This window comes from Pezoporus flaviventris, unplaced genomic scaffold (assembly GCF_033815535.1).
Source record: "Pezoporus flaviventris isolate CSIRO_AGI_PZ_B2104156 unplaced genomic scaffold, CSIRO_AGI_Pfla_v1 ptg000002l, whole genome shotgun sequence".
NCBI classification, from domain to species: domain Eukaryota; kingdom Metazoa; phylum Chordata; class Aves; order Psittaciformes; family Psittacidae; genus Pezoporus; species Pezoporus flaviventris.
This window is the reverse complement of record NW_026892550.1, coordinates 72,903,657-72,930,823: the sequence shown is the minus strand read 5'-3', so window position 1 is coordinate 72,930,823 and position 27,167 is coordinate 72,903,657. Positions and strand designations below refer to the sequence as shown.

General features: G+C 42.6%; 1 protein-coding gene across 1 annotated transcript in view; it reads right to left on the bottom strand.

Annotated features, from left to right (window-relative positions):
• TNIP3 (TNFAIP3 interacting protein 3) overlaps window positions 1–27,167 on the bottom strand; it is an 89,654-nt gene that overhangs the window by 46,148 nt on the left and 16,339 nt on the right. The window contains 2 exon segments of the mRNA XM_061464543.1: window positions 33–165; window positions 26,216–26,301. Of these exon segments, the coding sequence (XP_061320527.1) occupies window positions 33–165; window positions 26,216–26,223 (141 nt within the window). The 5' untranslated portion in view covers window positions 26,224–26,301.

Genomic DNA, 27,167 nt, shown 5'->3' with positions numbered 1-27,167 from the left:
AGATAAACACTGCAAAAGCAGCCTGTGTTTACCTTAAGTGAACATTAAGTTTCCTGAGGGTTTGCACTCTCTTGGGCAGCAGGTTTGGAGTCCTCACCGGGCTGGCAAGTGTTACTCTTCTGTATCAGACTCCTTATTTCAATATCAAGCTTTTGGCTTTCACACCTGCTTAGAACGAAATAGCAATGCTAAACTTCACATGGAAACTAGAAGCACAGAGAAGGTACATTTACCAGCTGTCTTCCCAGTCTGACAATGCAGACAGCAGAGCTAGTCCTGCACCACGCTCCTGCTACCTTCCTTCCTCGTATGCAGTCGCAGAGTGCTAGGGCCGTGTCACACAGGTTGTCTCCAAGTGCTGCCATCAAAATGGCTAAATTAGTTTTCAACCCCAAAACTAGGCGCTCAGTTCATAGAGTTTTCTGGTGGCACATTTTCTTTTCTGTAACAATTTGTAACAGATACCTGACATGCATTTTCAAGACATTTTTTCTCCCGAGAGTTCCTTTTAAAAAACATTCCCATCTTGTAAAAGTGGTCTATTGTGGACACTAAAATGGTGGGAAAATTCTTTTCTTTTGGTCTCTTTGCTAAGGTCACACAGTACTTAAGGGCTAGCCCAAAATTCACAGAGCTAACTAGCAGTCAAGGCTGATTCACTTCATACACTATAATGGGAGGAATGAGACTTTTACAATATGGATCAGGGCATAATTAAAAGCAATCCCCAAAGCCCTTGAGCAACCCAGATTTTCAAGAAATACTTGCCTCTTTTGTAAGCTCAGACCTTTGTTTCTAGTCAGCTTGAAACAAATCTAAGTAATGCATGACCAGAAAGCAAACTGCAAGACTCAAAAGTATTATCAACCTGTTATGGTAAGATTACTTCTTGATTTAGATAAACATATTAAATTCTTCATTTGAACTACCAGAAAAACTGAAGGTAGTAAGATTGTATAAATTCTTGCAGTTTAGACAGGCAATCCACAGGGATTGCACTACAGGATCTGAAGCAACCCTTAAGATGGCAAAAAAAAAAAAAAAAATTATCCTGTGTGAGCTACATCAGAGTGATTCATGTCAGCAACTCAGGGGTCCTAGTGATCATTGCACTTTGTGTGGAGATCCCTTGTGATCATTGTGCTATGTGCAAAGGGTATGATAAGTGTTCCTGTCAATACCACAGTGAGGAGGAAGAAGAAACAAGGGAATAATTCCCCTGGGTCAACCGCAATATTGTGCAAGGAAATGTTTTGTTCTTTGTTTAATTGTATGAATGTTCTTAAAAGGGGGGGTGGGGGGTGGGGTGGTAATGTAGAGATATGTCCTGTTACAGAACGTTGTGAAATCTATGTGCTGAACAAATAAACATATAAGGAGTGGAATTTATGGGGGCTAAGATGGCGGTCAGACTCGTGACAGACATCTTCCTGTTAATGCATTACCAAGACGTTTAGTAACCTTTCTAAGATATTTCTTCACCTGGAGATAAGACCCCAGCAACAGGAGGAAAAGCCTGGGAAAAGAAGACAACAGGATTGGCTGAAACCCAAGAAGCCCAGCAAAAGAAGACAACAGGATTGGTTGAAACCCAAGAAGCCCAGCAAAAGAAGACAACAGGATTGGCTGAAACCCAAGACCGAAAAGTATAAGAGACTATCCCCAGAAGTTCCCCGCCTGCATCTTTGGTGGAGTGGAGACTCCCCGGCGCACCCAGCACTGCTTGCTTATTGCCTCTTGATATTAATTATAATAAAAATTAGTTAAACCAGATTGGCTAGACGAGGTTTTTATAACAAAATTGGTGACCCCAGTGTGATCTCTGTGTGGCTGCCTGGGACTATAGCTCTTATGAGGGGCGCCCCACAACTTGTGGCTCGGGAGCGGTAGCCCTGGGCAGTCTCGAGAGATCAACAAACAAAGAGGCAGTAACCAAGGAATTCGAGCTCCCTGGAAAACTGCAGTATAAATTACCTGTAATTCTTGTGCACAAAGACCTGGACGAGAACAACGGACTGTAAGTCTTGTTCGGTTGGGTGGGAAAGCCGGTGTGTGCATGTGACTGAGATGTTTTCCTCTAACCGTGATCCCACCCCCCCCCGAGAGAATTGGCTGGTGAAGAGACGGAGTGCTTGGTGATTTGTGTTTATGCACAATTGAGACACGGACTGGGTACCTGGACCTGTGAAATACAGGCCAGGGCATCGAGATCTGTGAAGCGAGTGTGGACCTCTTCTAAGCGCGTTTCCAATCTCCCACGAGGGACTTGGCCACTGAAGGAGGGAAGTGATAGAGATCAACTGAATGGAGACACACTCAGCGGGAAATGGGTTACAGTAAAAGTCATAGCTCTAACCCAGGAAGGGGCCCATGGAGAGGTCCCAAGAATAAAGCAGGGAGCAAATTACCAGAAATACCCCCAGACAGTCCCTTGGGGGTAATTAAAAACTGGGGCTTTTGGCCATCCCAAGAGGGGAAGAGTAAGGAGAGAATGGTCCATTACTGTATGGAAGTATGGACTAAAGAGGAAATTTGGCCGGACCATTTATATTGGCCAATATTTGGGACTTTTGATGATTGGATTTGTCAGGCTTTAAATTCATATGTAAATGTCAAGGAACCCTTTAATCAAGAGGAAAGTGATTATGCCGCATTATGGAAAGGATCATTTGCAGCAGTTTCTCTATTTCCCCTAAGAGAGAAGAAAGGAAAAGCAGAGAAAACAAATAAACCATCATGGGAGCCGTTGGATAATTTACCACCCCCTTATCAAAGACAGAACTTGGAAAATAGTGGAGACGGTATTTATCCTTCGTTATCTCCCGATTCTACTCCAATGGCTCCCCCTTCTCCCCCTTCTCCCCCTCCCTCCAGTCGTACTAGAAGTAAGACAAAAATACGGGAGGATAAAGATCCACAAGAGAAAATAGGAGAAAGAGAAACTTTATTTCCCCTCTGAGAGGTTCCAATGGGAGGAAATGTAGGAGGGATTGGATTTGTAGCAGTACCTCTGAACACCGGCGATGTAAGATCCTTTAGAAAGGAAATGGGTCGGTTATTAGATGACCCTTTGGGGATTTCTGAATGATTAGATCAGTTCTTAGGTCCTAATATTTATACCTGGGAAGAGATGCAGTCAATATTGGGGATATTATTTACTGCGGAAGAAAGTTCTATGATTAGACAAGCCGGAATGCGAAATTGAGAGAGACAACATCAGCAGGGTTCTCCCAGAGAGCAAAAATGGCCTAATCAGAATCCCCATTGGAATAATCAAAATGGTCAGGACAGACAAAAGATGACGGACTTGAGAGAAATTATTATACAAGGGACTAGGGAGGCAGTTGCGAGAGGACAGAATATTAATAAAGGTTTTAGTGAACATCAGGAGAAAGATGAGTCTCCTACTGATTGGTTAGAGAGGTGGAGGAAAATGTTGCAAATATATTCCGGAGTTGATCCGGCTTCCCCGGTAGGAGAAGCACTTTTAAAAACCCAATTTGTAGCACGAGCTTGGGGGGATATCAGAAGAAAGTTAGAGAAATCAGATGATTGGCAAGATTGTGGATTGCAGGAATTGCTGAGAGAAGCCCAGAAAGTCTATGTACGGAGGGATGAGGAGAAAGAGAAAGCAAAGGCAAAAATATTTGTAGTGGCAGTGTGAGAAACTCAGAAATGAGAACAGCCAAGATCAATACCCAAGGTTTCAGGACCTGGGTATCCAGAAAGGAAACAGACAGAACAGAGGGAAAAGACTAGGACCCTCTCTGAAGAGGTACCAGAATGTTATTATTGTGGAAAGAAGGAACACCTTAAGAGAAATTGTAGAAAGCGGATGCAGGATGAGAAGATGTTTAAAGAGGAGGAATAGGGGTGTCAGGGTCTATATATTCTGGGGACAAGAACATCATCAGAGCCCTTGATAAATTTAAAGATAGGTCCCCAGGGAGAAGAAATAATATTTCTAGTTGATACTGGAGCCGAAAGATCTACGGTTTGGCATATTCCTATGGGACGTCAGATAAGTAAAGATACCACCTTAGTAGTAGGCGCAAAAGGGGAACCATTTAGGGTCCCTGTTATCAAAAACGTAGAAATTGAATCTGAAAAGAAAATTTGTATAGGAGATTTTCTGCTAGTGGAGGAAGCAGAGAGTAACCTATTAGGACGATAAAGTTAGGAATAAATTTAGAGGTGGAAAAGGCAGCGATTACTGTAAACTTATATCAACAGAAAAGGATGAAGAGCGAAATCATTTAAAAGTCTGGCATAATAAGGGAGAAATAGGAAAGTTAGACATTGAACCACTGGAAGTAGAAATAACAAACCCAAGGGAGCCCATTAGGGTCAGACAATACCAGATCTCCTTGGAAGGAAGGTAAGGATTGAAACCAATAATTGAAGAATTAGTACAGAAAGGAACTTTAGAACCCTGTATGTCACTGCATAACACTCCAATTTTACCGGTCAGGAAATCAGATGGGAGCTATCGGTTAGTTAAGATTTAAGGGCAGTTAATCAGAGAACTGTTACCCGGTTTCCAGTGGTGGCAAATCCGTACACCTTATTGAATCATGTCTCACCAGGACATACCTGGTACAGTGTAACTGATCTAAAAGATGTCTTTTAGGCTTGTCCTTTAGCAGAAAAGAGCAGGGATTATTTTTCTTTTGAGTGGGAGGATCTGGAGACAGGTAGAAAGCAGTAACTGAGATGGACAGTATTATCCCAGGGTTTTACTGAATCACCAAATTTGTTTGGACAGGCTTTGGAGGGATTGTTAATGTCCTTCGAAACTGAGGGCAATGTAAAACTCCTACAATATGTGGATGATTTGTTGATAGCTGGAAAATCGGAAGAGGAAGTCCAAGAGAACACTATAGGTCTATTGAATTTTCTCGGAGAAAAGGGATTGAAAGTTTCAAAATCTAAATTGCAATTTACAGAACTGGAAGTGAAATACTTGGGACACTGGATTAGTAAAGGGAGAAAGAAATTAGATCCAGATCGAGTGGCAGGAATCATAGCCTTACCTGCCTCAAGAACACAAAGGGAGGTTCAACAGCTGTTAGGATTATTAGGTTATTGTCGACAATGGATAGAGGGATTTAGTGAGAAGGTAAAATTTTTATATGAAAAACTAACGCTAAATGTTATAAAGTGGTCTCCAGAGGATGAAGAGAAATTTCAACATGTTAAAAACACTTTAATGAGAGCTCCTGTGTTGAGCCTTCTGGACTTGGATAAACCATTTCAATTATTTGTAGATATGAGTAATCAAACTGCATACGGGGTATTAACCCAGGACTGGGCAGGCAGTAAAAAGCCTGTTGGGTATTTCTCGAAATTGTTAGATCCTGTAAGTAGAGGCTGGCCAACATGTCTACAAGCAGTAGTAGCAGTAGCCTTATTAGTTGAGGAAGTGAGGAAGGTGACCTTTGGAGGATCCCTAGTAGTTTATACCCCACATGATATCCGGGTGGTCCTCCAACAGAAAGCGGATAAATGGCTCACTGATAACAGACTATTAAAATGTGAAGCTATTTTAATCCATTCCCCTTATCTGGAATTAAGATCAACAACAGCTCAAAATCCAGCACAGTTCTTATTTGGAGAATGGGAGGAAACTTTAACTCTTGCTCACAATTGTATAGATATGGTAGAATTACAGACAAAAATTAGACCAGACTTAAAGGAGGAAGAATTAGGAGAGGGAGAAAAATTATTTGTGGATGGATCTTCAAGGGTAATTGATGGAAAATGAAAATCCGGATATGCAATTGTAGATGGGAAAAAATGGAAAGTAACAGAGTCCGACTACTGAGTGCAAGTTGGTCAGCCCAGGCATGCGAGTTATATGCCTTGTTGAGAGCGTTAAAAAGACGAAGAAATAAAAAGGGGACTATATTTACAGACTCAAAATACGCCTTTGGTATAGTCCACGCCTTTGGGAAGATATGGGAAGAAAGGGGTTTGATAAATTCACAAGGTGAAGGGTTAATACATGAGGAATTAATAAGACAAATATTGCAAGCAATAAGAGAACCTGAAGCAATAGCTATTAACTATATAGCTATAACTCATGTTAGAGGACACCAGAAGGGACTCCAGTTCAGAACCAGAGGAAACAACCTGGCAGATGAAGAAGCCAGACGGGCAGCTCTTTTAGTTTTAACCACTGGTGAACACCTAGAAACGAGGAGAACAGATGAACGAACCCAAAACATACTCTCAAAGTGAGATAAAGGAATATGAAAAATTAGGAGCCAAATTTGAAAATAATAAATGGGTATTACCAGATGGGAGAGAAATGTTACCTAAGGGTTATGCTAGAAGAATATTGTGTAGGTTACATCAGCAAACACATTTGGGAGCAAGAGCACTTGTTGATCAATTTTTAAAATTCTATGGTTGTATGGGAATTTTTGATATGGCAAAACAAGAAGTACAAGGATGTTTAACATGTCAAAAAGTTAATAAGAAACAGATGAGACAGGCTCCTAAAGGGGGAAGACCTTTGGCCCACCGACCTTTTGAGAGGATACAGGTTGATTTCACTGAACTACCAAAAGTGTGACGATATAAATATCTTTTAGTGATAATAGATCAATTAACACATTGGGTCGAGGCCATTCCCACTGCAAGGGCTATGGCTCAGGTGTTGACAAAACAACTCCTTGAGAATATTATTCCTAGATTTGGGATGATCGAAGTAATAGATTCAGATCAAGGATCACATTTTACCTCTAAAATCCTTAAAAATGTTATATCAGCCTTGGGAATCCAATGGGGTTATCACACTCCTTGGCATCCCCAAAGTTCTGGGAGAGCAGAAAGGATGAACCAAACCTTAGAACATCAATTATCAAAATTAATGATTGAAACTAAAATGACATGGATAAAATGCCTCCCTTTGGTGCTGTTAAATATTAGAACTATACCAAATTCGACAACTGGAATCTCACCTTTTGAAATGCTATATGGGATGCCCTACACTCAAGGGCTACCAATAAGCCACCCCAAATTGGAAGATATGACTATCCAACGCTATATCACTATTTTGAATGAAAACATGCAAGAACTCAGAGCCAAAGGAATGCTGGCTAAAAGCACTCCTTTGGAATTTTCAATACATAAAATCCGACCAGGGGACAGGGTATTGATAAAAAGTTGGAAGGAGGATAGTCTAACCCCTCGTTGGGAGGGACCATTTCTTGTTGTTCTAACTACAGAAACGGCTATAAGAACTGCTGAAAAAGGGTGGACACACGCGCCACGTGTAAAAGGACCCATAAAGGAATGGAAAGTTGTGACTGAACCTGGGGACACCAAGATAACCTTCAAGAGGACTTAAACAGGTAACTGGGGGAATCCATATTGACTCCTATAGATATTATATGGGAAAAACAGGTGTAACTGAAAACATTTCCATAAATAATAGAATAAGGGCCAATACCAGTCCATGTCCTATCTGTAAACGTTGCAACCTATATATATTAGGACAAGGTGTCCCAGTTGTTCAAAAAATATTATTACTCAGAGAGGAGACCTGCAACAATTTCTGAGGAACCAATTACAGTTCTTTTGCATTCAGTGTGAAACTATAACAACATTAGAAGAGTTGTTGTGGGTCAAATATTATTGCTATAATAGCCGACGGGGAATATACCTCTGACCTACCAGAGAGGGCAAGACCGGAGGGAATCAGTGCTGCAGCTGGAGAGGTCTGCCAAGGGCTGCAACCCCTGGGGCTGTGACCTCTGAGCACTATGATCCTGACCAGACCTCTTTTGGTGTTGGTTCTGATAGGAGCCATCTGGGAAAATGCCGTGGCTTCTAAGGACATTCACAACAACTGTAGTGAATGCATTATCACAACTAGACGAGGGAGAGTAACCTCTCAAACACTGATCTATCACACTGTATATGAATGTAAAGGAACAGTAACCGGCTACTGCATATATAACCAAACCCAAGACGGACTTTGTAGAGAAGAAACTAAAATGGTATATTTTTATCCAAAAGAACTCCCTTATCTATATTGGGTAGAATTACAAACAGGAGGAGGTGCTGTAAATCAGAAACCTGAATTGAGTGTACCCCTTGGCAGTGGTAATAGAGTCCCTAACCTTAAGTCTCCGATATCTGTGATTTTTGACATCTGTAAAGCAATTGACAGAGATCTAAATACCAGAGGATGTGGAGATATAGGGTGGAGAAGATATTGTGTAAGTTTAACAAAATATATATGTATGGCAAATGGAAATCCTGATTGCACCCCAGTATTGGGAGGCTACCTTTGTGGATACGGATGGGACTGTGTATGCTGGGCCACCACAAATTGGGGTTATGAATACCGTTGTCCTGACCTAAAAGCTTCTATTCAGAATGTCCCAGTAAACTCAAATTGTGGGCCGCACGAATGTACCCTACTCAATCTAACTATCATGAACCCTGAAAAATGGAAGGAGAAGAAAATTAAAGAATTTGGAATTAAGATATGGGCCACTGGAGAAGATCCAGGAGCTATAGTCCAAGTTAAAATTATGGAAAGTGTTAAGGAATCAATACAACATCCTTTATTATTTAATTCATTCTATCATGAAATGGTAACAGGAGTCCAATATGAAATTCCCACAGTTACTAAAAGTCTCTTTGTAAATCTCGCTGAGAATATAGCTAAAACACTGAATGTAACCAACTGCTATGCTTGTGGGGGAGCTAATCAGGGAGAGAGATGGCCCTGGGAGGCGATGGAAAGCAACATAAGCGATCCTACAATCTGGAAAAACCAAGAAGGGAACAATAGGAGGCAACAATGGATATTACAAACAAGTATAATTGGAAAAAGTTGTTGGCAAAACTTAGAAAGTAATGGAAAACCAGTAGGGAATTTACTTTGTGAAGGAGGTTATATACGGAACAAAACAAAGGGAGACTGGGAAAAATGGGGAGATCCTATAGAAATGAATCAGCAATTCCGTAACTGGACTAATGGGACTAATATACCAAACGGCTGGCCCGCTCCAGACAGACATTATTGGATCTGTGGTAAAATAGCCATTGCATTGTTACCTCAAAATTGGGCAGGATCATGTATATTAGGAACAATCAGACCTAGTTTCATTTTCTTACCTGTAAGCCTAGGAGAACGCTTGGGAGTCCAGTTATAAACAGAAACAGAACTAAGGAGAAAACGATACAAAAGAGAACTACAAATCAGTAATTGGAGGACAATGAGTGGCCACCTGAAAGAATAATCTCTTATTATGATCCGGCAACTTGGGCCGAAGATGGGTCCTGGGGATACAGGACTCCTATATATATGCTGAATAGGATTATAAGGCTACAAGCTGTGGTAGAAATAGTAGTAAATAAAACAGGAGATGCATTAGGTTTAGTTGCAAAGCAAAGCACTAAAATGAGAACTGCAATATACCAAAATCGTCTGGCTTTAGATTATTTGCTAGCTCAAGAAGGAGGGGTCTGTGGAAAATTCAATCTTAGCAATTCCTGTTTAGAAATAGATGATGAGGGAAAAGCCATAAGTGAGCTTGTAAGAGAGATGAAAAAGGTAGCCCATGTTCCAGTAAAAACTTGGAATGGAATCAATTTCAGAGGACTAGGATCTTGGGGACAACTTTTCAATGGAGACTGGATAACTAAAGTTGGTATAGTGATATTGGGAATATTTGGAAGACTACTAATTATTCCATGTATAATCCCGTGTTTCACTAAACTGATACGTTACGGTTGTACAAAACATGCAATCCACTGCCATGCGGTTGGAACCTGAGATAGGGAACAAGGGGGAAACCCACTCGGTAATGACATTAAAAACTAAAGCGACTCCAGTGTTATCTGCGGCTCGCAAAGCAGTCATTAAATTGGAGGCCAAGACACGAATCAATAACTTACACAAAAACAAAGGGGGGAATTGTGAGCTACATCAGAGTGATTCGTGTCAGGAACTCAGGGGTCCTAGTGATCATTGCACTTTGTGTGGAGATGGAATCCCTTGTGATCATTGTGCTATGTGCAAAGGGTATGATAAGTGTTCCTGTCAATACCACAGTGAGGAGGAAGAAGAAACAAGGGAATAATTCCCCTGGGTCAACCGCAATATTGTGCAAGGAAATGTTTTGTTCTTTGTTTAATTGCATGAATGTTCTTAAAAGGGGGGGGTAGGTAACGTAGAGATATGTCCTGTTACAGAACGTTGTGAAATCTATGTGCTGAACAAATAAACATATAAGGAGTGGAATTTATGGGGGCTAAGATGGCGGTCAGACTCGTGATAGACATCTTCCTGTTAATGCATTACCAAGACGTTTAGTAACCTTTCTAAGATATTTCTTCACCTGGAGACAAGACCCCAGCAACAGGAGGAGAAGCCCGGGAAAAGAAGACAACAGGATTGGCTGAAACCCAAGAAGCCCAGCAAAAGAAGACAACAGGATTGGCTGAAACCCAAGACCGAAAAGTATAAGAGACTATCCCCAGAAGTTCCCCGCGTGCGTCTTGGGTGGAGCGGAGACTCCCCGGTGCACCCAGCGCTGCTTGCTTATTGCCTCTCGATATTAATTGTAATAAAAATCAATTAAACCAGATTGGCTAGACAAAGTTTTTATAACATCCAGTAAACAAACCCATCAATTCTAATCATAGGAGTAAATAAGTATGGCAAGTTTCTTGCTGGTAGCATAAAATGATTCATTTTATTCTCAATATTTACACCACAGACTATAACAGAAATGTATTTTCATTAAGCATGAAACCAAAACCATTTGCAGAGGTACCACAATAAAGTATCAGCAGTAGCAAATAAGGACACGTAAAACTCAAGAATTTTTTTAAGTTGCCTCATAGTTTTTGGACAAGCTGGAATTTCATGGCAGTTTCACAGCTGCCATGAAGCCTGCCTGCACCAAAACCAAACAAGTTTCATAGCAGAAACAGGACATTTGGATGAATTTAAGAGTTAGACCTATGGCACAAGGAAATAGGACTCTTAGACAAAGAACCAAGGCTAGAGTTTTGTAGTGCTGGAACAGCCTGAGGCATTACAACAGATCACATGATGTTTCTTCTCTACAGAAATATATTTCCTCACACTAACCTTTCACATCTTTCTCTCCTTTTTTTTTTTTTTTAACACTATAGCAACTAGTGCAAGTTCAAAGAAAAAGAGTACCCAACAAAAGAGAGTATTGTCTTTTGTTAGACCATTTTAGCTGGCAATAACAGCCTCTCAAAGCCATGATAATTAAAAGGAAGACCTTCCTGCTGCACATCTTCATGGACCTCAGGGCAGTTGGTACAGCAGGCTGCAGCTCTCAACACTTAGTAGTGGCTTTCAAAGCCTCAGCTACACGTGGTGGCAGGTGAGCCCAGCAGCATAGGCACCACGTGGCACCTCGGGAAGAAAACCACAGGAGGAAAACAACAAACCTTGTGAAAGAAATCCAGCCCTTTTCTGTCTCGCTAAGTATTGTAAAATCCTGGATATACTAAGAGCTAAGAGCTAAGTAGGTCTTCTTTTAAAGCAATTCTGTGCTAAGGTTCCCAGACAATAAGTTCTCAGGCAGCAGAATGACCAAGCCTTAATTTAAAGCCTTTTTTAATCAGTTACATAAGGCAAACTTTGCAATGCCAGTAGCAACACCACTTTTCTCTCAAGTGCACTTCTCTGGAAAACAGCACCTTCAGCTCATTTGGATTCCCACACCTGATGCAGCCCAAGATTGCTTTGTGCAGCAGAACTAGATGCACACTATGTAGAGCACTCAGTGCTTCAGAGGATGCTCGGAAGAACTGAAAAGCCACAGCACAGCAGCAGCTGCTCATGATGCAATTTTAGGAAAAGTGCATGAAATTATATTTTCATGCTAATGGAAAAATTCTTGCTGCAGTCTCCTTAGAGCCCCTAGAAACATGGCTAGAGGAAGAGAGAGGTTAAGTAAAGCGAAGTGAAACATCACCACGTGTTGAGGAGTATCAGACAGAGCTGCTTAAACCAGTATTTTCAAGTATAAGCCAGTATTTTCAAACTGAGTTTTTAAAACCTCAGGTTTTTGTCTGCTTTAGGCAGCCAACAAAAGATAGGCTAGCTGATCTCTTCTTCTCTTGCTCCATACAACTCCTTTGTGAGATCAGTAAAGCAACTGATACCGGGAAATAAACATTGTGCCTGCTTGCTTAAGCAGTTGCTGTGCTTGGTGAAGCAGAACCGTAGGAGTCAAAGTTGCTAGAATGGTGAAGCAGAATTGTAGGAGTTACAGCTGCTAGGCAGAATTGTAGTAGATAAGATTCATAGCTTAATATTTAAGACATTCTTGTTTAAATAGTATCTTTAGAAAGAAAAGGAACAAAAGATAGCCAGAGTAACAAGATTTGCAAACTTGACAAGTTTCTACTTTAAGATACATAAAACCGGCTTGTACCAATCCTGAGGTTTGGATACTAGCCAAAGCCCTATTGGGTCTGCGTGAAAGCAAGAGGTTACTCGCAGTGATGAAGAGGAACTACAAGCCTTCATCCTCACAACCCCCTAACGACCACCACCAGGAGGCACTGCGCAGGTGCACCAATGGGACAAATGCCAGAAAACTAATTTTAATACTAGACGGGAATAGGTTTTACATATGTATTAGGTGTGAAGCAATGACATGTTTAGGTAATCATTATATGTAATATAAACGAACTGAGTGGCAAAAGGGGGTGCACATGCTTTTGGAGGAGCAACCCCCATGAGCCTCAGCACTGAATTAAGCATACCTACTTTACAACTCTAACAAGTTGTGGAGTCAATCCGCGTGTCACAACCAGCTTACTGCCTAGCTGAGAGAAAAAGGTCTGGCCTAGAAGTGGCTTCTAATAAAAGATATTTCACTCATTGCTGAGGGGTGCAGTCACACATCCTGCTTCAGCTGCAGCAAAACCAGCCAGGGTTTAACTCCTCTACAGCCCCAGCAACTTTCCACCTTCACTGCCTCTTTACTGCAAATTACCATCCCCAGCTGCCAGCACAACCCACTCTCCAGGCTTTGTCAAAGTAGTCAGGGTTTCTTAAATTCTCTGAAATCAGATAAAGCAGCTTAAACTAAAACAATTGTTTAAAATAAAGGAGCAATGTGTAGGTGCTGTCCTGAGAACTCTATTAGGAGTGCAGGAGCAACTATTTAGGCAGCCTGCACTCATCTCTGTTGCTAGCTTAGCCACAGCAAAAGGAGGTGGGTGACTACAGCCTCCTGAGATCACAGTGTGAATCAAGGTGAGAAATACCCCATAAAGATGGTGGGTTATCTTTAAATACTTCTTTTCAGCCAGGAAGTGTTGATTCCTCTGCTCTGTTCCCAGCTGTTTGTCTGACATTGTGGCTGTAAATAAAGTTCACCTCTGGCCACTCTGGCTATCTCCCTGCATACCCCTTCCTGGGTTTTAGGAATACCTGGGCAACAACAGGAACCAACTGGATGTCATGCTTTAAACCCTAGCCAGACAGCTTGTTCACTCACTCCCAGTGAGAGGTGCCGGGCTGGAAGCAATCAAGCCCCGCCCACACCCCCCCACAACCCCCCCCCGGGGCTCTCCCCTTCCCCACTCCCAGAGGAACGGGGAGGAGGATCGAAAGAGTGCAACTCCCATGGGTTGAGACAAGAACAGTCCAGCAACCAGTGTACAACACAAGTCACCACTGCTACCACCAATGACAACAATGATAAGAGAAAATAACAAGGGAAGAGAATACAATACCACCGGCCAAGAAACGAGTCTGACCCAGAAGCCCGTGTCCTTCCGGGTAACTCCCAGTTACCCCCCACCCCGGGCATGACGTGCTGTGGTATGGAATACCTCTTTGGCTAGCCTGGGTGAGGCACAACGTCCCTGCTTCCTCCTGGCTTCCCCTCCTCCCTGGCAGAGCATGAGCCTCACAAAGTCCTTGGTCAGGGTAAACATCACTTAGCAACAACCGAAAACATCGGTATCACCAACACTGTTCCTAGGCTGAAAGTCAAAACACAACACTGCATCAGCTACCAGGAAGGAGAAACATGACTGCTACTGCTGAACCCAGGACATTATCCACCCCTTATTCCATACCATTCACATCATGCTCAGATCACACATTTTCAACACACCATTGCTCTCCCACATATATACATCCATATACACACAGACCAAGAGAAAGAGATCATTTTCTTAGTGCATGGACCAATCCCTATAATGCTGCCGAGTCCATTCGGTCCATGATGTCAGGTTCCATCTCTTGTAACAATCTTTCAGGGCAGGAAAGGCTGTGTGCAGTGTTGGATCGTTGCCTGCTGATGCTGGTCGTTCCTTTACTGCGGAAGTCATCCGGTTCTATCAAAGTTCATTCTCAGTTGGGATGATAGTTGGAGGGAAGTCAGGGCTAGTTGCTGGTGACCTGAAGACATCTAGTTGATGGGCTTTAAAAGTATTACACAGCAGGCAACAGCATACAATTAAGTTCATTGGCTGTTTTCCCCTAAAATCAAATCCCCTTGAGGTATACATCGGACTTCCCCATCTTCCCGCATTACCCACCAAGTATATCCAGGTCCCTGAGCAAAAGCAATCCCACCAGTGGATTTGCCTTTACCTGAAGCAGGAATAACCCAGACGGTCTTCCCCAGCAAATTCTTCATATGCACCACAGGAACTTTGTCCCCCTCTACAATATGTAAAAGTTCTGACTGGGCTGGGCCAGCCCTGCTGTCAGATCCTCTGGTGTTGACCAACCAGGTGGCCTTTGGTAAGTGTGTATCCCAATGCTTGAAAGTTCCCCCACCCATTGCTCTCAGTGTAGTTTTTAACAGCCCATTGTACCGTTCGATTTTCCCAGAGGCTGGTGCATGGTAGGGGATGTGATATACCCACTCAATGCCATGCTCTTTGGGCCAAATGTCTATAAGGTTATTCCGGAAATGAGTCCCATTGTCTGACTCAGTTCTCTCTGGGGTGCTGTGTCACCACAAAATCTGTTTCTCAAGGCCCAGGACAGTGCTCCAGGCAGTGGCATGGGGCACAGCATATGTTTCCAGCCACCCAGAGGTTGCTTCCACCATGGTAAGCACATGGCGCTTGCCTTGGCGGGTTGGTGGGAATGTGATATAGTCAATCTGCCAGGCCTCCCCATATTTATACTTCAACCATCATCCTCCATACCAAAGAGGCTTTAACCGTTTGGCTTCTTTAATTGCAGCACATGTTTCACACTCATGAATAACCTGGACAATAGTGTCCATTGTTAAGTCCACCCCTCTATCACGGGCCCATCTGTATGTTGCATCTCGGCCCTGATGGCCTGAAGTGTCATGGGCCCACCGGGCCAAAAATAATTCACCCTTATGTTGCCAATCTAAGTCCATCTGAGCCACTTCAATCTTAGCAGCTTTATCCACTTGTTGGTTGTTCTGGTGTTCCTCAGTGGCCCGACTCCTCGGTATGTGGGCATCTACATGACGTACCTTCACCACCAGGTTGTGCACCCGGGCAGCAATATCTTTCCACAGTGCAGCAGCCCAGATGGGTTTACCTCTGCGTTGCCAGTTGCTCTGCTTCCATTGCTTCAACCACCCCCACAGGGCATTTGCCACCATCCATGAGTCAGTACAGAGATAAAGTACCGGCCACTTTTCTCGTTCAGCAATGTCCAGTGCAGCCCATTTACTCCATGAGCATCAGTTGCATGATGTGTAGAGGAGACCCTGCCTTTGAACATCCAGCCCAGCACGGGAAGCCGGGGTGCCAGGAGGAGCTGTGCTTCAGTGCCAGTCACTTCTGAAGCAGCTCGAACCCCTTCATAGGCTGCCAGTATCTCTTTCTCGGGGTATAGCTGGCCTCAGATCCTTTGTATGCCCGACTCCAAAAGCCGAGGGGTCGACCTCGAGTCTCCCCTGGAGCTTTCTGCCAGAGGCTCCAGGTAGGACCGTTCTCCCCAGCTGCAGCGTACAGTACATTTTTTTACATCTGACCTGGTCCGAACAGGTCCAAGGGCTACTGTGTGAACTATCTTGCGTTTAATTTGCTCAAAGGCTTGTTGTTGCTCAGGGCCCCATTTAAAATCATTCTTCTTCCGGGTCACATGATAGAGAGGGCTTACAATCGAACTGTAATTTGGGATGTGCATTCTCCAGAACCCCACTGCACCCAAGAAAGCTTGTGTTTCTTTCTTATTAGTTGGTGGTGACATTGCTGTTATCTTGTTGATCACATCTGTGGGGATCTGTCTACATCCATCTTGCCATTTTATTCCCAAAAATTGAATCTCCTGTGCAGGTCCCTTGACCTTACTCCGTTTTATGGCAAAACCAGCTCTCAGCAGGATTTGGATTATTTTCCTCCCTTTCTCAAAGACTTCTTCCTCTGTATCGCCCCACACAATAATGTCATCAGTGTATTGCAGGTGTTCTGGAGCTTGCCCCTGTTCCAGTGAAGTCTGGATCAGTCCATGGCAAATGGTAGGGCTGTGTTTCCACCCCTGGGGCAGTCAGTTCCAAGTGAACTGGACACCCCTCCAAGTAAAAGAAAACTGTGGCCTGCACTCTGCTGGAATTGAGAAAAATGCATTGGCAATATCAATCGTGGCATACCACTTGGCTGCCTTTGACTCTAGCTCATACTGAAGTTCTAGCATGTCCGTAACAGCAGCACTCAATGGTGGTGTGACTTCATTCAGGCCACGAGAGTCTACTGTTAGTCTCCACTCTCCATTAGACTTTCGCACTGGCCATATGGGGCTATTAAAAGGCGAGCGGGTCCTGCTGATCACTCCCTGACTCTCCAGTCTACGGATCAGCCGATGGATGGGAATCAGGGAGTCTCGGTTGGTGCGATATTGCCGCCGGTGCACTGTTGTGGTCGCAACTGGCACTTGTTGTTCTTCGACTTTCAGCAAACCCAAAACAGAAGGATTCTCTGAGAGACCAGGCAAGGTGGACAGCTGCTCAATTTCCTCAGTCTCCAAAGCAGCAATACCTAAAACCCATCGGTACCCTTTTGAGTCTTTGAAGTACCCTCTCTTGAGGTAGTCTATGCCGAGGATGCATGGAGCCTCTGGACCAGTCACAATAGGGTGCTTTTGCCATTCCCTCCCAGTCAGGCTGATTTCAGCCTCCAGCACAGTCAACTCTTGGGATCCTCCTGTCACTCCGGAAATATAGATGGGTTCCACCCCTTGACAGTTTGATGGCATCAGGGTACACTGCGCACCAGTATCTACTAGAGCCTTATACTTCTGTGGGACTGATGTGCCAGGCCATCTGATCCACACAGTCCAGTAAATCCGATTGTCCCCTACCTCCACCTGGCTGGAGGCAGGGCCCCTCTAATGGTCATCACAGCGTTGGACACTTAAGTCGTGGTGAAAGGGATTATTCTCCGTTATCACAGGAGCTGGAGTAAAATCAGCTCTTCCACTCCATCTGGGAAACTGCTCACCAGAGACTGAAGACGTAGCTCTCATGGGACGATCAGTCTTAGCCCTTGCTCCCCTCTTCAATTCACTCATCTGTTCCTCCAAAGCTGAAGTAGGTTTTCCATCCCACTTTGTCATGTCTTCTCCGTGGTCCTGCAGGTAAAACCATAGGGTAGCCCGTGGCATATACCTCCTGTATCTCCTCTCTCGAACAATAGGACGTCTTTTGTTAATAGCTGAGACGTGTGTTGGTACACGTGAGGAGCTGGATAAATCAGATAGATCGTCCCTCAATTGTCTGAGGTCCTGGGACAGTTTTTCCACAGCTGAGATGATGGAAGGGGTGAGATTGTCTTCGAACTCTCGGAGTTTATGAACCATTTCATCCACTGTTAGTGGTACTATGTCATTCCAGGTTACTGTTGCCAATGAATGGGCATATGATGACGGTGCATTCCGTGTAACTTTTCACCACATGGGTCGTGTACATTCAACTTCATCTGGATCTATGGGTATATCCCCATTATTCAGCTTGATGTGATAGATCATCTCTACGATGGCTGATTCCATCAGAGACTGGATGCCGTTGTCTATAGTAGTCCACTAGGCCAAACGACTCATAACATTGTCCTTGTATGGAAACCTTTCTTTCACAGCTGCCAAGACCCGCCTCCAGAGACTGAGGGACTTTTCCTCTCTTGCAATTGCTTTGTCAATTCCCCCTTCTCTAGCAAGTGATCCCAGCTGCTTGGCTTCTGTACCTTCTAGTTCGTGACCATCGGCCCCACTGTCCCAGCATCAGAGCAACCATGTGACTATGTGCTCCCCTGGTTGACGGGTAAAATCTTTTCATAGCTTGGTTGAGGTCCGAGGTTGAGAAGTTACCTCTTCTTCTTCTTCATCATGTGATGATGACTCCTGATCAGATGCTAGACCAGGTGGTGAATACATTGTTTCTTCATCTTGCTTCACCCTTCTTGCCTCTTTTTTGCTTTTTCTCTTGGGTACATGGGCAACCAATACTGGTACGAATTGGTCCTCTGATTTGGCTGCAGTGATTATCACTGTGGTTCGAGTAGCGACTGTACTTGTTGCTGGGGGTGGTATAGCTGCTGTGCTTGGAGCTGGGGTAACCGCGCTGTCTGATGCAGTCGAAGTTTGAGCAGCTGCTGTACTTGCCACAGGGGTAGCTGCGCTGTTCATTGCAGCCAAAGTTTGCGTAGCGACTGTACTTGTCACTGGGGTGGTGAAGCTGCTGTGCTTGGAGCTGGAGTAGCTGCACTGACTGTTGCTTTGCCCTCAGATCCGCCGACATTCTTTTCTTTTTGAAGGTGCTGGATAGTGTTGAACAAGGCTCTGTGAGCATAGGCCAAGCCCCAGCACGTTGCCATGATTTGTCTGTCTCTGGTATGGTCAGAATGACCACACACCTCATTTAAGTGTTTTACTAATTCTTCTGGATTTTGCAGCTGTTCAGTGGTGAAATTCCAAAGTACTGGAGGGGCCCGCTGACCTAGATACTTGCCCATACTATCCCACACACCCTGCCACTCATGACTGTCCAGCCTCGGGAAAATCTCTTGGTCCTCCTACATCGTCGTTTGACCCCAGACAAGACCCAAACCTGACTCTGCTTAACTCTTGAAATCAGTCGTGGGCAAAACACACTGTGTATGGGTGCCAGCATGATGATCCCCATCACGATCAGCAAACAAGTCTCAACAACATTAAAAGGCCATTCAAAAACTTCAAAACTCTCAAATGTAAATGGTCTGGGGGGAGGACTGGGAGGGTAAAAGAATGTCTCCTTCACAGGTTGACCACCCGAGAAGGAGAAAAAAGATGTGTAATTGCTAAGCACTTCTATTTTATACCTCCCAAAGTATAAAGGTGGTGACCACACTGGGAACATAAGCCAGATCAGTTTCATGATCAAGTCATTACCATAAAGTACAATGAGACAAAAACCTTAGCCCAAGCCCCACACTTGAAAAACACTAACACAGCAAATACCGGATGGAAGTAAGATACAATATACTGAAACTGCGAGACCAAGAGGAACAAACTTGAGAGCCAATAAATCAGCATTGTGACGAGTGACTACTAATCCGGACAGATCTGTCGTTATCTCAACCCCTCGTGCCCCACGTTGGGTGCCAAAAGAACTGTCATGGTTTAAACCATAGCCAGACAGCTTGTTCACTCACTCCCAGTGAGTGGTGCCGGGCTGGAAGCAATCGAGGTTCCCCCCCCGGGGCTCTCCCCTTCCCCACTCCCAGAGGAACGGGGAGGAGGATCGAAAGAGTGCAACTCCCATGGGTTGAGACAAGAACAGTCCAGCAACCAGTGTACAACACAAGTCACCACTGCTACCACCAATGACAACAGTGATAAGAGAAAATAACAAGGGAAGAGAATGCAATACCACCGGCCAAGAAACGAGTCCGACCCAGAAGCTTTTGTCCTTCCGGGTAACTCCCAGTTACCCCCCACCCCGGGCATGACGTGCTGTGGTATGGAATACCTCTTTGGCTAGCCTGGGTCAGGTACAATGTCTCTGCTTCCTCCTGCTTCCCCTCCTCCCTGGCAGAGCATGAGCCTCACAAACCTTGTTCAGGGTAAACATCACTTAGCAACAACCGAAAACATCGGTATCACCAACACGGTTCCTAGGCTGGAAGTCAAAACACAGCACTGCACCAGCTACCACGAAGGAGAAAATGACTGCTACTGCTGAACCCAGGACACTGGGCCTTCTAAAAGCAAGGGAGAAACAAAAGACTCAAATACCTACAAACTGATTGGTGCTCCACAATATCCATGTGTTTCAATGGTATCATGAATGTAAAAAAATTCCCTTAACTGACTGAATTTCTCCAATTGTACATGCATTTGGTACATAGATTTTCCCCTCAGTTTCTAGACTAAGGTCTTCTGACCAGAAACTTACTACAGAGTAACAGTATCTGTATTTTAATATTAGTCACTCTCATACCTGGAAGAATATATTTATTGAGATACAAAACACTTATCTGGCGTATAGACCCATTTTACAGCCTGGACTTTCAGAGCATGGAGATGATATGAATGCTTGAATATGTCTTCAAGACGCTGGTGGTAAGGAGTTATACCAGAAGAAGACATTCTTGAGGATTACCCTAACTTCCCCTGTTGAGCTCTAGAGGGCACACAGTACTGAGCTTCTGCAGAAAGCAGTTTTTTCAAAACTGCTTTTGGTTTTGTGATGTTCACAGGTACATTTCTGCATCATTAATACCATTACACCTCTGTGCTGTTGCCAACATTTTCTAAACTTAGATGGTTTGGATTTTAATAATTAAATTATGCAAATAGGTAATCTTTAAAAACAATCAGAAAAATTAAATCCATTCAAATTTGGAAGTTAATTTGCTTTGTAAAATCAATCCTCAAAGAATGTTAAAAGCATTTTCATGTGATAATAGGGGACAAAGTATTTGCTTTCTACATGCAAAAGCTCTCTAAAGTATATGAAGGCAGATGCACAATTCATCCTAGCATGCTATGATTAATGTAGAAACCAGTAAAACATTAGAATATAATCTGCTTTTCGTAAACTTTGAGTTGGTTGCTAAATTTCATTTTTGGGAAAATCAAGACATTTCACAGGGAAGCAGAACCTACAGCTGTAATGAAGAAAGATGGTCTCTCAGCATAACTTTTAGCAGCTTGCTCATAATTTCCATGTCATATCTGAAAAGTAGTAGCCAATATCCTTCTAGTCACATCCTCCAAGAATTTTCTTATTATTCTCTTTCATCATCAAAGAGAACAGGGCAGTTTTCACTGCTAGAGACTAACTGCACCACATCAAAGATATTTTCATTTCTCCCATGTTTTCACTTAGCTGCCTTTAAAATTGTTTTTACTTTTTATTCTCTGGTACATCTTTTCACCATTTTCACCGATAGGCTCTATCGGCTTTTTGTAATTAATTATCAATGGCTGCATAGTTTTTACAGAAAGTCAGTGTTTCAGCTGGGACCTATAAGAATAATTGTGCCTAGCACATGCTTTGTTATGTGAATGGGACTTAAATTCCTACATAGGTCAATGCCACCCAGCTAAATAAACCGTGCTGTCCTCAGAGGGTTAGGCAGTGAAGTGCTGATTGTACATGCAGAGGGAATTTTATTAAATAAGGCATGTGACTGATTCAAAAAACTATATTTGGTCCAAAACTAAAGCCAGAATGTGATGGCACCAGAAAGAAAGTGTGAGGTGTGGTCACCAGCGGATTCTGGTAATGTCAAGGGCATCCTTGCAGTCCACCTTTTTCACTCAGGAGAAGCAGCAGAAGACAGAACAACTCCCACTAATACATGCTTTTATATGTTTCATGTTTATCAAATAGCCAGGAACTAAAAAGCCCCATGAAGAGTCCCAGGTCTGCAGCTGGTACCATTTGTGAGACCTTGGCTCTCCCTGGTTTTCATTGGGAACTGGTATTATTAGTTACTAACAGCAGTTATGTGACAACAATGGATGTACTGACAACTTGTCCCAAGGCATTTATTGCAAAATATTAATACTGAAGACATACAATCCTATTTGAAATAGTTTCAACATTGGTGTGCTGGGGTCATTCTTCTGTGTTTGGTGAAAGCACAAATACACACCATAAACAATTGTGAAAAAAAAAAAAAAGAAGTTTTAAACCAAGATTTACAGCCAGATGCCAATACCACAGAGTCATGTTTTGACAGGAAATTAATTCCAGAGTCTAGGGGTTAAACACATGTTTCAGCTCTGAGAGTGGATATTTGTGACATCAGATTCTTGCCTGGTTAAGCCTAAGGAGCAGATCCACAAAAAGAAATTAGTTTCTGCATTTGAATTATGGAGGATGAGCTCGTTTGGATAGATTTAAAAACATGGCAAATTTCAAGGCAAACCATTCCAGGTAGTATCCCCCCTTATTTATAACAATTCATTCCATTGCAGAAATGAAGCCTTTAGAATATGGGAGAGAATGAGACCTGGATTACATAATATTTAATCTAATTTGTACTAGAAAGAGTTAAATTAAGAATAAAATTAGGCATATAAGTCTTAAAAATAACAGTTTATCTGTAGAACAAGTCTATTCTTTTATGTTCCATATTATTTTACAGGATTTTTACTCTCTTTTAATCCACTTTTGTAGAACTCCTAGATTTTCTTCAAGTAAACATTAGGATTTTTATATTATTATCTTATCCAGTTAAGACTAAACAGCAAAGAATTTCCAGTCCAACAAGCAATGTGAAGAACAAAATTTTGCCAAGAAAACAAAATACTTTTGTTAGAGGAAAAAAAACTTGCATCTTACAAACTTGCTCTTACAAGTTTAGTAGATTCTGAGCTGATAGAGAATAGTTGCAGTGTGGTGCTTCTCCCCAAGGATCAGTGGTGCTATTACAATAGTCAACACCCAGCAAGCATATCTCCACTCAGAGTTCAGGCTTAGGAATTTGAGCCCTATCTCTTGAAATTGAGCTCCATTCATTCTACATCCCACCTCACATGTACCACTATAAAAAACACTTTATTGGGCAAAAAGTGTAACGTATTGGTACAAACAGAAAAGAACACCTGCCTTTTGCCACTAGGAAAAAGTACTTTAAAAGCAAGCTTTTTAAAAAATAACAATATATCTTTTCAAGTTATTTCCAACTTAATTTTTCACTTAAGTTTCACAAAACAAAAAATTTCATCCAGTATTTCAAAGGGAGAGGGAGCTGGAAAGCCAGCCACTAGCAGCAGCAGCCACCTAGCAAAAGGACTGCATCGCCCTTGGAGCGAGATGTCCCAGATTTTGCAAAAAAAGTGCTGGTACTGTTGCTTGGGAGGTGCAAGATTAGAAATAATCTTACTCCATTCCCAAGAGGAGAGCTCCATAAGGCAAGGTGTATGATAGGGGTTAAATCATGTACGTACTGCAACTATAGCAGAGAAACCAGTTAAACTTTTGCTCGAATCTGATGTGGCCAAAACATCTGCCTATCACCTCATAAACGTCCCTACACTTCTGTTCCCTTTACAACAAAGGAATGAAGGTACATTTAAGGCACATTTAATAGCTAGCAGGTGTTTGGCTGTCAAATGCCACATCTGGAGAAGCTGTGTGCTGTTAATGTGAACAGAAACAATTTAACAGTTTTGCTTAATTTCAGGAATTACACAAATCACAACAACAGAAGAGGTGAGTGTTTTTAATGGAAACACATCTGGTTTTTTTGAAAATAAGCAAAAATAAAAAATTGGGGGGCGGGGGGGAGAGGGGGAGCGGGGGAGGGCAGTGGTTAAGTGAAGCCGCACCTAATCCATCCCGTCTCAGTAGAGAAGTAAAGCTAACTGATACACAGGCACTTAGTGTCTCCCAGCCTTTGACTATTTCTCTCAACAAATATGCAACATGTAAAAAGACAACAACTAACTGGTTCACATTAAACGCCACATTCCTTATCACATGGTGCTGTTTCCCTCTGAGCTGGGAGGTTCCTATTCTCTGGGACAGGGTTTCAATGTTGCCACATCACTCCTGTACCCTATACAGGCTGTACATCAGGAATGTATCATTCCCCTTCATTGGGATCTTCTGCTTAATTATACTACCAAGACCATAATCAAATTTCTTCCTGATGGACTGCTGTTAGGCTGAGTTCCAACCTCAGGAAAGCCAATTAAATTTTTTTTTACCAACTTTCTCAGGCTTTACATGAGCCATGAGCAAGTTACAGATGTCTGTCTCTCTAAAGAAGAAGTAAATGGAGCACTGTCACCCAGACTCATCACCCAGGACTCACATAGTTGCGTGTGGATCACTAACAGAAAGGGAAGTGTTGTCATGAAAATCAATCAAATGGAAAGCTCAGACAAGCAGAGCAAGCAGGTGCTTTCTGAGCAGATGAATTCTCCCACTGAAACGCATACATGCAGGAAGTTGGTGGGAGACGGCAGGAAAGCACTGAAAGAACTGAAAACTAAGAGTTTAAAAAACAAGAATAGTGACAAATCTGGGTTTGGCTGTTTTTTTTTTTTTTTGGTGTGTGTTTTTGTTTGTTTGCTTGTTTATTTGTTTTGGGGTTTGTTTTTGTTTTTGTTTTTTTCCCAGTGCTTGCTCTTTTTCTATGAAGTCAAATAACCAGAAAAGCTGGTATGCCTTCTAGGACATTTTCTTAGCCTCAGTAGGGACCTTGTTGAAAGGATTCCCTTCCACAGCCCTTTCTGACTAGATGCTTGCCCTGCAGATATAGCTTGAGCATGATGAGTCGATTCAGGTCTTACATATAATGATTTCTGTGGGAAGCTATGATTCTGATGTAATTACATGGCTGATGTTTTTACTTTCCACTACTATTCTTTCTTCTCCTGAATTGGGCATCACCACAAATAGAACAAGACTTATGCTAATCCCATTTACCCCCTAGTTCAGCCTCAGCCAGGATCTGGATGCAGCACCAACACCTTTCCAACCTGGGCTCACAGCTGGGCTGCACCCTTGGAGGAAAGCAAGTCCATGATTCATTTGGGTCTGTCTCCCACACAGGCCTGAGGTATTTTCAGTGATGTACTAACAATGCTAGCAAAATCAACAGATGAACACCATTGGGAAATGCAGCCAAGAAATTTAATGTACAGTAGCTGATGGAAGACTGTCAAGTCAAGCCAACTTCTTGCTGGTGGTAGCTGTTAGGCAACAGAGCTGAAAGGCAGAGAAAGCTTGCTGCACAGCTGTTTGCAGCATAGGTCTGGGGCTTGAACTGCCAGCAACTGGCATACAGTTTCACCAGGGGTGCCATTGCCAGATGGGAACCTGAGGCCTCCTTCTCTTCACAGGTTGGAGTCAAACTACACTGGCAGCAGTTCACAATGTCCTAAATAAATGGGAAATCCCAGCCCACAAGGGATGTCAAATCCAGTTATTTCACAATAAACTAACCTGGGAAATATGCTTCTTACAGGAAGAAAGGAGGTTAAGGTATTATTTCTTAGGCTTGCCCAAACAATTTACAGTTACCTTAAAACAATTTCTCTTTTTATCTCTCTCTCAAACCCACACACTATACTTAATGCTTTTTAATCCTTCTCAGCTACCTCAAAAATACTTACTTGTTTTTGGCCAGAGGTCATCTTGCAGAATTCAGCATTCATGGAAACACTTGGCACCATCACTTTTCTTAAAGCTCCTTATTAGTCACTGACAGTCTTAGAAAGGCATTGCCATCATCCCAGCCTCATTAGAGGCTGCAACCATAATGTGACCTCTTTATCTCTATATCCTACAGTACAATCTCTTTTACTGCCATTATCAGTAGAACCACAAACAATCTCTTTTATTGCCATTACCATTAGAACCGATACTAGTTCATAAAGATGCAGGTGCTCAAAGAGGTTGTGCAATCTCCATACTAGGAGATGTTGACAAGTCAACTAGACAGGCCCTGTATTCTCTCGCCCTGTTTTGAGCAGGTGGTCATTCCAGATTATGTCCAGAGATCCCTTCCAACCTGCACTATTCTCTATGATTTTGCTCTTCTCAGTATAGTTCCATCTTTCATTTATCTAAACAGAACTGATACAGATCTCCAGGGGGGGAGAGGAATGAGAAAAAAAAAATGTACTAACCTGGATCTCTGGAAGAGAAAATAATTGACATATGCACAAAACACAACTATATATTTCTAGTAATGCAATGTAAATTACTTTTTAAAAAATAAAAGTTTGTCTATGTAAAATTAAGATAGTTAATACCTTTCCATCTCAATACACTGATGGGGGCACAGTTCTAGTCAATCCTCTGCATCTTTATTCTTCCCCTTGAGCTGCTCACAGGGAACCTATTAAAAACAGGGAGAGAAAAAAAAAAAATCAGACTTCAAGAAAAAAAAGACTAACAGTCTAGGAAGAAAAATTTAAGTACATGATTACAACAAGAAGAGAGAACTGTATCTTGCTTGCATTTCTGTTTTTCTATTCATATATTATAAATGGCTGATAAGCAAGCCAAGAGTCTACTTCCCAGCGTCATCCTTTCTCAAGTCTACCACTCTGTCAGGGACAGTCTTGCAAGGGTAGGAACAGTAACTCTGGGTGCAGTGGCAAGAGTCTACCCAAGGAACAAAGCTGTCAGCAGTCAGAGGAACATTGGAAGTCTTGCAAAAAAGGACTTTTATTATTTATCCTACAAGAATCAACTATCTTACATGCTCTGGAGTTTAAGTGTGTTTTCATGCTAATGAGAAAATTCATATGCTTCATCAAAGCATCCAGTAAAATTACTGCTCCAAATCTAAAAGGATTTGAGTAATATGTCTGATTAAGATCACTTGGAGAGAAAAGGAGTTGTTGTGCACAAGCATGTTGCTCAAGAATGATAAAATCTCCTAATAACCTTTCCTCTGGTCAGAGCCACTTAGTGTCTAGCACTGCATTTCCAAAAAGAAAGGATACAAGAAAATAAAACACCCCTCCCAGAGAACAGGACACACACCAGGGAAAAAATAAGCAGTCCACATTCAGATATTCCTTTTTGGATGAAAAATCCAACAGGGAAAACAGTAATGTTTAGTTGTTTTGTTTTTAATTTTATGAGGCACCACCCACTCTCCATCACAAGTGGGAGAACAGATGGCAGAATGAATGAGCCAATGCCCCCTCATGCAGAGGAATCATTATCCTCCTGTGCTGCAGGTGGGTAACAGCC